This window comes from Apiospora phragmitis (assembly GCF_038363925.1).
Source record: "Apiospora phragmitis strain CBS 135458 chromosome Unknown utg000010l:1.0-9815664.0:1.0-9183399.0, whole genome shotgun sequence".
In the NCBI taxonomy this organism is placed as follows: Eukaryota; Fungi; Ascomycota; class Sordariomycetes; order Amphisphaeriales; family Apiosporaceae; genus Apiospora; species Apiospora phragmitis.
The window spans coordinates 6,181,316-6,190,064 of NW_027117409.1; the positions used below are offsets into that span (position 1 = coordinate 6,181,316).

At 47.6% G+C, this 8,749-nt stretch overlaps 2 protein-coding genes across 2 annotated transcripts; both read right to left on the reverse strand.

Annotated features, from left to right (window-relative positions):
* Positions 1 to 1,646: 1,646 nt before the first annotated feature.
* On the reverse strand, positions 1,647 to 3,139 carry PG994_011641 (uncharacterized protein; the record flags this gene model as incomplete). Its single annotated transcript, XM_066863050.1, has 3 exons — positions 1,647 to 2,281; positions 2,367 to 2,716; positions 2,766 to 3,139. The coding sequence occupies 3 exons, from the start codon at positions 3,137 to 3,139 to the stop codon at positions 1,647 to 1,649; spliced, it is 1,359 nt and encodes a 452-aa protein (XP_066712160.1).
* Positions 3,140 to 6,643: 3,504 nt separating this feature from the next.
* Positions 6,644 to 8,067, reverse strand: PG994_011642 (uncharacterized protein; the record flags this gene model as incomplete). The annotated part of the gene is made up of 3 exons (XM_066863051.1): positions 6,644 to 7,179; positions 7,236 to 7,792; positions 7,841 to 8,067. 3 exons carry the CDS (start codon positions 8,065 to 8,067, stop codon positions 6,644 to 6,646), a joined length of 1,320 nt encoding a protein of 439 aa, XP_066712161.1.
* Positions 8,068 to 8,749: the final 682 nt, after the last annotated feature.

The window sequence follows — 8,749 nt, forward strand, 5'->3', positions numbered from 1 at the left end:
AATCTTTAAAAAAGAGGATTAACTATTAGCGCGCCTCAAGCGCATCTTATTAATAAAAGAGGATGTTAAAGAGAGACTCTCTTTTTATTATTATTAATCCTCTTTAAAGCGCTTTAAATAATTATTACTTTATTTTTTTTTAAACGAATATACGATTTAAAATAAACTTTTTATACTAGGCTACTAGGTTTTTAAATTTAAAAAGAAACGTTATAAAAAAGATTTAATTAGTTTTATAAATTACTTTAAGCTTTAAATAGCCTTATAATATAAGTAATAATGTAGTAGAAAAAAAAGAGGGCATGACCTCCTCCCCTTATATTTTATAAGGGGGATCTCGACTCTACCGGCGGTGGCTTTACTTTTACCCGATATATTAAAGTTTTAAAAGCTGTTCTTATCTTTTTTTATAAGCCGGGTAACTCTTTTATATAAAATAACGCGCGTATATATTAATCTTACGTCGTTAAAGAGTTTTTAAAATTTAAAGGTATTTAAACTATTAATTAACTTATATATTTATTTAATTTAAACTTTATTAAATAAGTGTAAAAAGCTTTTAAAGTAAAGATTTATAAAATAAAGCCTAGCTTTTAATACTTAAGAGGAAAATATAGCACATAAGGCGTATACGAGAGAGGTAGTCTAGTCGGCGTAGGCTGCTTTAAATCTAAGCTTAATTTATAAGCTATTAAGATCTCTTACCTCAGCGCCTTATTATTATACGTCGTATAAGGGGCTAGTATAATTATTATTAAATCTCATTTAATTATTAATTTAATAGTTTAAATTATATTATACTTATTAATAAATTAAGTATATTATTAATATTTAAAAGTTAATAGTATTAAGAGAAGAGATTAATTAAAAATAATACGTGCGTAAACTTTTAAATATTAATTTTTACCTACGTATAGCTATATCTTTTATTTAACCTCACGTATTATCGTATATTAAAAAGTAATTAATTTAAATACTTTATATATATAAAATAATTATAGTCGAGCTTATTTATTAAATATAAGTATATATTAAATATAAAGTATTTACTTACGGCCGTTTAATTATTTTATAAGTTATTAAAATTACTTATATAAATATAAGTATAATAGTATTTTAAAATAGTTATTCTTTATAAGTTTAATAGCTTTCTCCCTATATATAAAAAGCTGCATAACTAATCTAAAAAACCAAAGCAATAAGATACAATAAGTATATATAGAACCCCTTTTCGATGAAATCGGTCGTGTTATTTATTGTCCACCATCCAGTGCTGAAACTTGCAAAATTGTTCGTATGCCCACTGCGGTGGCCCATCGTGAGACGGGTTGCCGAGGCCGTGTAATTCAGCAAATAAGAGCATGTCGTCATTGCTCAGTGGGAAGTCCAACGAGACGATACCGTGCAATTGAAATACAAGGTAACCTTTGAGTAGCCCAAGCGATCAACGCATATGCTTTAGAGGCGTATGTAGGCAACTGGCTCTGTCGCATGCCCTTGGTAACCCAATAAAGCTGCCGGCCTTTGAAGAGGTTCAAAGTCTAGCATGGTCTTTAGCAGACCTTCTGGTAGTATGTAGCGACGCAAGACGCAAGTTATTAACGTGGGCACTCGGCAAGCTCACGTCTGGTATGTGCTATTGAAGCTCATTCTATCGGCTGAACCTCCTCATCGACCTCCAACGTCTGCGAGTCCGGGATGGCGGTCCAAGGACTGGGCCGCGGCGTAGTCTCGGGTTTCCGAGCCGTGATGACCCTGATCTTTATGATGAATCCTTTCGCTTTCTCGTAGTTGTAAATGATCGAGAGCATCTCGCTCCTTATCGCTTCCGAAACCCTTCTGACTTCCTCGGGCGTCCACCCCATATACCTCGTCAGAAGCCTCATGCTGGTAGGCTCGATACCCTCGGCCACGCTATGAAGACACAAGTAGCCAGTGGACATTTCACGGGGGCTTAGCGGCAAGGCATGATCGGTGACTCTAATGTCGACGAAGCCGGCATCATACAGCAATCTCGGTTCCAAGTGCGAAACGTTCCGCGGCCGGCCGGACAGAAGGGAACCCTGTAGGACATCCCTGGCAGCCCTATGAATCACCGACGCCGGTTCGAAGTTCGAGAAGAAGTTGCCGAAACCCTCATACTCGTTCAGATCGAGCACTTCGATCCACCCGCCTGGCTTGGCGACCCGGAAAGCTTGCTCGTACACGGCAGACCAGTCCTTGAATGCCCCCATCATGTTACGGAAATGGACAAGGTCATAGTGGTCGTTTGGGCGTTCCCCTGTCTCTATCAGTGACTGAACTCTAGTCTTTCATTTCGAGAGGGAGAGAGAGAGCAAGTTTGGGGCCAAACATAAGATACTAACAGTGCATCTGGGCATCATCTATCTCAAAGAATACGTTAGGATGAACCGATTTCGGGAAGACGTTGGCTATGTCTATCCCCGTCACCTCGCAGTCCTTGTATAGATCGGCCATATCCTCGACCCATTCGCCGGTACCGGCGCCGACATCCAAAATGTGCGTCGGATCGTCGAGTGGCGCGCTCGTGAGCTCCCCGTCGAACATGCCCATGTAGACAGTGTGCAGCAGCAGGAGCCTCTCCTGCTGCGGGGTCGTTTGGCATATAGTACTCCCGCAGTAGCGCCGCCCGTTCTCCCAGACGTAGTCGATATCCGCGGAGGCTATGGAACGGGTAGAGTTTCTTGGACGACGGCTTTTCAGTCATGCGCTTGGGTGGCGGGCCATTTCGAATGTTTACTCACAGCGTCGCGCCATCCTCGTTATCTCCGTCCTCATCGTCGTGAAATGTCCGTCGCCCGCCATGGTAAATGGAATAGGCAGGAAAAGCTGCTGGCGCATGAAGCGAAACCAAGTCCATTGGCAGCCCATACTCAGATGCCTCTTCGGCATCATCATCATCTTCTGCTAAACTTCGAACCAGCTCATGTGCTTGGGAGCTGGCAGCCCCACTGCTCAAAAGGTCGCTCGACCCGTCCTCGGAAGTGATGCTGCCCCCTTCCAGGTCAGGCAAGTCGCCATGGTCGTTGGCGGCGGCATCGTCGGTGTCGGTGACAAGGCAATCGATACCATCTACGTGCGGTGGCGCGGCTTCTCCAGGTGTCCCTTGCGATTCCATGCCTAACACTGTTGCGCGCTCGTGGGCACTACCTGCTTCTTCTGTTCTTCCTCCTCTTCCCCATGACATTCGACAATAGTCTAGTTCGCGGTCCCTTGGGTGCGCGTTGGGACAGAGACAGAGACAGTGACTATCAGAGCGGCTCGAGCATGGCGTCTGGGCACAAACGGCTTGGGCTATCTAGGTCTTCTGACGGCGCTGGTGCGCTTGGGTCGGGATGGATCCGGGGGGCAGAGTAGCGCGACGTGCACGAGCTTATGCAGGCACGTACAGTAAAGATGGAGGACGATCGTGTCGGAGTTCTCTAAGTTAGGCCATTTCAAAAAAGAAGAAAAAGGAGAACAGGTAGATGTAGGGACATGCTGGAACCCTGCCAATATTGAATCGCTGTTTTGTCGTTCGTTGTCTGTCTTTTGGTGAACTTGCTCGGTGCCGCCCGCCTGGCTGCTGTTAGCCACTTTAGCCAGGAACCAATCTGGCTGGGAGCGGGACAACCTAAGCGTTCCATGTAGCCGGGCCCTTGTCTGCACGTATTTTATATACTCCACCTCTCTGTAAGGTACTCACATGTAGACCTAACCTACCTACTGATCATAGTCCGTCGGCCGTCTATTCATGCTTACAGAAAGCTTTGTGATCCCCGACGATGTCTAGTACTAAAGCCATCTCGCTTTTCTGTTCAGCGGGGTCAGTCAAGGCTCAGGGCCCAAGGTCGACATGAATCGCATGATGCTCCCCCGGAAACCTTAAGTGCTGTGCCGCTCTCTACTGTACGGTCTTGGCCCAGCTTGGATGGAACTGTCCCGACGAGCGGGGAGCGATTCTGCAGGCACGCAGACGATATGGATTCCGTTTTCACTGGCTGCTTCAATTCTGATATATACATGTATATATATAGAGCAAAGGATTTAAATACCCTGCACCCCTGTAAAGATTTATTTACCCTGTCAGTTTCCAACAACCATACCGCCTTCCCTTTTTGCCTACACCGCCCACTAAAGCACGCCCCGAAGTCCGACAAGCCTTAACTTTGAAACTACTCGTGTGGTCTCCTGCACTTCCGATTGTTATGGCCATTCTCTCCACAGGTCGAACAGCGGCCTGCTGAAGCTACTCCTTCGGAACGGCGTTGCCCTTTTCAAAGCCTTTCTTTTGGAGGCCTCCCGCGTGGGGTCCTCGTAATTGGTGGAAAGCAGGGAGCGTCAGGTAGAGATTTCAGCTCGCCAGTGTTAAGTGGTGGTATTGGGTCAATATATGTAGTGGCCTATGTTGCTGAAGAGAGATGCGACGGGATATACGATACTAGAGAGCCTCCAGCTGCTTGGATAGCCGAAATAGCATGGCTATAAGGGATCCCATTCTGTTGGAAGTGTCGATATGAACACTTTTTAGCAGAGGCTCACAGTGAAGACGTTCCTATTAGTCTGAATCACTCTAGCCTCTGTGGGTGAGGAGAGTTGTACTCTGTTACTTGAAGCTAGTTGCTTGGCTTCCCGAAGAGCTTTTTCAATAAAAGGAGTAGCTAATCTGGCAGTATCTGTCGCCTAGAGAGCTGCTTGCCTTCGTGAAGCTCTCTTTTCCATGACTATGCTAAAGCGAGTCTAAAAGCTCGAGGATCGAGAGCTCTCGATCTACCTTGAGAACATTGTTTTGGGACTTAACTAGATTATTAGTATCGTACCCGTAACGTTTCGCATAGTAGAAGGCTTCGACCCAGAAAGCTGGCTCGATCGCCCGAAGGTAGGGTGGCAGCTTCTCGTTTCTGTTGTCGGACCTTCTCTAGGATTGTCTCGTACTGGTCTGGTTTAGCTGCGCGGGTAACGTTCTAAAAAAGCGTGGCAAGGCCCCTTCCAAACTTGGCCGTGAAATTCTCTTTAATATGGTGGCAACACCAAACTGCACGAGCAGTTGGTCCTAAGACCCCCTCGCTGCCCTGGAGGCCTTTATCTCGATCCGAAAGTAGTGTAACCGGCTCTGTAAGCTCTGGAATGGCCCACCTCAAGTGCTGTAAGAACCAAAGCCATGAGGACTTGTTCTCAGCCTCAACTACTGCCCACGCAAGAATCAGACCCTCTCCGTTGGCGTCGACTGTTACGGCAAGGAGGAGTGTTAATATAAAGCGTTCCTTAAGGAAAGTTCCGTCTACGGCTACGAGCCTTTTATAGTGGCGGAAGCTCGCTTTGCTTTGAGGAGGGCAAATAAAGATCCGCTCGAAACGCTGATGACGGTCTTGTAGTAACTCTACGTGTATAGTTGGTACGATAGCTTTAAGGAGCCTTTTGTAAGCTGGGAGTAGTTGGAAGCTGGAGCGATGCTTGCCGGTGTCTCTATTGCTCTATTGAGGAGACTAAGGCGACATTCCTGTGCTCTTTTATAATCGATGTCTTTAGCGAATTGGATACGGAGGAAGTCGAGGATCTGTTGTGGTGTGGTTTGTTGAGTAACGGTAAGGTAGGCAGGCACGGTTTGATCAAGCCACTCCTTATGAGAGGCTGCCGAGTGCTTTTGTCGAGGGCTGTGAAGACAGCTATGATTGGCTTTATTAATATGTAAGTTCCAAAGATCTTCCTCGGCGTCGTAGGACGCTCTGCAGCGCCATGGACAGCCCTCTGTAGCGAAGAGGCAAGCCCATACTGCGCGGGTCGCGTCTCGGCGGTCGACTCTGTAGCTGAACTTTTCTTTAATAGCCTAATTATCGAGAGTAAAGGTTATAGCGTTAAGGTCGAGAAACTCGGAGCCATCGACTGGGACTTGAAGTAACGATAACGAGGTCATCGTAAGTAGCAAGTGGCACTGATCTCTTAGTCTAAACTGCCTACGAACAAGTCACCTACTTCTTTGACGAGAGGCGTGGTGGCCAAAGCGTCAAAACCGGCAGAAAAAACGACAGGGTAAATAAATCTTTACAGGGTGGTGCAGGGTATTGAAATCCTTTGCTCATATATATATACCCCCAAAGCTCCGTCATGGCTGAAAAGACTCGAGTCAACCAATCGCTCCCTGACCAGGGCCCTGACTCAGATCCCGGCAGGTGTCATCCAGTCGTCCTCGTACCCCAATGTAGAATGTCAACAAACATATTCAGGACCAGTTACGGCCAACAGACGTGCATAATGTCGCTAGCACACGAAAGACGTACGAACTTCCCCAAACCGGCATGCTGGTCCGCAGACTTTGATACCGAGCGAATCTACACCCCTTCCAACTCAATGAGAACTATCCATGTTTAATCCTTGAAGCCGTCTATCACATCGGATCGGGCAATCGCCGTTTCGAGGGATGGTTTTGGGAAGAATTGTGGATTTATATTCTTCTTGTTGCGGCTATGGAGCTGTCTGTAATGCTAGATACCTAGGTACGGATGCTACCAACCGCAACGTGGTGGGCGGATAAGCCCCCCTGGGCCCGTAAGGCTGCCCTCTAACTCCTGGCTACATACCGCAAATGCAATGCCTAATGCTACACGCTTGAAAGTGCATCAAGCATTTATGATGGGAAGGAAGTCTACGAGAGGGTCTCTTCGACTTTTCTCTTTTTCGCCGACTGAGGCTCATCGCAGATCTCCTCCTTGTCCGACACCACCTCGGTCTCGACAACAATCGGGAACGGGCTGAGAACCTTGCTGATATCGCCCCACCATTGCTCGCCGAATCGTTTGTACCAATCTACCGTGATCTTGAGACCTTCGGCAAATGGAGTTTTCTGGTCCCAGCCGAGCTGTCGGAGCTTGGTGCCGTCCACTGCGTATCGGTGGTCGTTGAATGGGCGATCATGTGTGTACTTGACCCATTTGTCGAACTCGGCCTTGTCCTCGGAGGCAATGCCCAGCTCCTTCAGGAGCATTCCGCAGAGCTGAATGTTGGATATCTCATCGTAGGAGCCAACGTTGTAGATGTGGCCCAACGTGCCCTTGTGGAGAATGGTGTCAAACGCATCTGCGGCATCTCCGGCAAAGAGGTACCTCCGTGTGGGAGAACCATCGCCGTGCAGGACTGTGGGCCGCTTGCGGTTCAGCAAGCAGGTGAACTTGGGGATAATCTCTGTCTCATGTTCAGCAAATTTGTCCTCCAGGCTATGGTGGACTGTAGTAACTTACTTTCGGGGAACTGGTGAGGTCCATATACGTTGTTGCTCCGTACAATGATGACGGGAAGCTTGAAGCTCTTCATGTACGAATTGACAAGCATCTCGGCGGCAGCCTTGCTGGCCGCATAGGGATTGGTCGGTGCCAGAATGCTGGTTTCCAAGAGATCGTCGTCGTCATCCTTCACCTCGCCGTACACCTCATCGGTGGATATGTGGATGAATCTCTTAATGCCGAACTTCTTGGCACTCTCGAGCATAACGTGAGTGCCATAGACGTTGGTGTGAGTGAACCCGTAAGAGTTGCCGAAGCTCAGATCAACATGAGACTGTGCAGCAAAGTGGAAGACGGTGTCGATGCTGTAGCGCTCCATGCAATCCAATACCTCCGAGGGGTTTGTGATGTCGCCATGGTAGAAGTTGAAGTTCCGCTTGTCATTGAGCATGCGGGTATTGTTCAGTGATGAGCAGTAGTCCAGCTTGTCAAATGAGACAATGTTGTATGCATGGGGGTACGTCAGAGTAAGGTGACGGACGAGCCAGCAAGCACTGAGTCCTTGGTCAATCCGGCTGCACTGAAGAGTGGGATGGACTGCTACGGGCCAGTAAACCACTTACATAAAACCGGCGCCGCCGGTGATCATAATGTTCTTGGTGTCCGGAAGTGGCTCGAACTTGGTGCTACCTGTAAGGACAGGCGCGTCTTTCCAGACACCATAGTCCTCGAAGAACTGCTTCGTCGAATTGGCTGAGAGGTCACGCGAGTGGTTAGCGAGAGCTCCAGAGGCCCCAACGACCAGCAGGGAAAACTTACCACTTTGACCGTTCGTTTGGCTGCCGGTCATATTGCGCGGGTTTCTGTAGCAGGGAACACCGAGTCTTGAGAAGCTTTGCGAGAATGAGAAGCCGTCGTCAATTAGGCAATCGAAGTTTAGAGAAGGAGGAGGGTGGTATTAAAGGGTCGGTTGGTAAGGTGAAGAAGGGAAAGAAATGTGGCGGTTGAAAAGGGCCCCTCAATTCTACCGCGGACAGATATCCCAATGCCAAGCTGCTGCTGATCAAGGGAGTGAATACAGAACCCGGCAAGGGCTGTGTCAGACTACTTGAGTTGATGTCTAGTAATATTCACTGACATTATCTATCCCCCACTACGAGCGCTGGGTGGCTGGAATGCTTGGGTGCGTATGTGATGTGCGAATGGTATGGTATGGTGGGAAGGAGTATGTGAGGCTGTCTTACCGGTGGGTTCGGTTGAGCCCTGCGAACAACAAGGGTCGCGACTGGAAGGGATGTCTGGTACGAGCAATGTCAGATTATCACAAGGGGCGGTGGACTGGCCGATGTATTCTTAGTAGGAAATAAGGTATGTTCTGTGTAAAGCAGGCAAAAGATGACAGACAGTTGACATGAACGGGTCTCTCTTTTTTTGTCTCGACTTACCTCGCTAGAGAGTTTCTTTTTGTCGATTTAATTTTTCCCTTGCTCTTTGGCTGGCGGGTTGGGTTTGCAGCAACCGAAGGCGGAAGG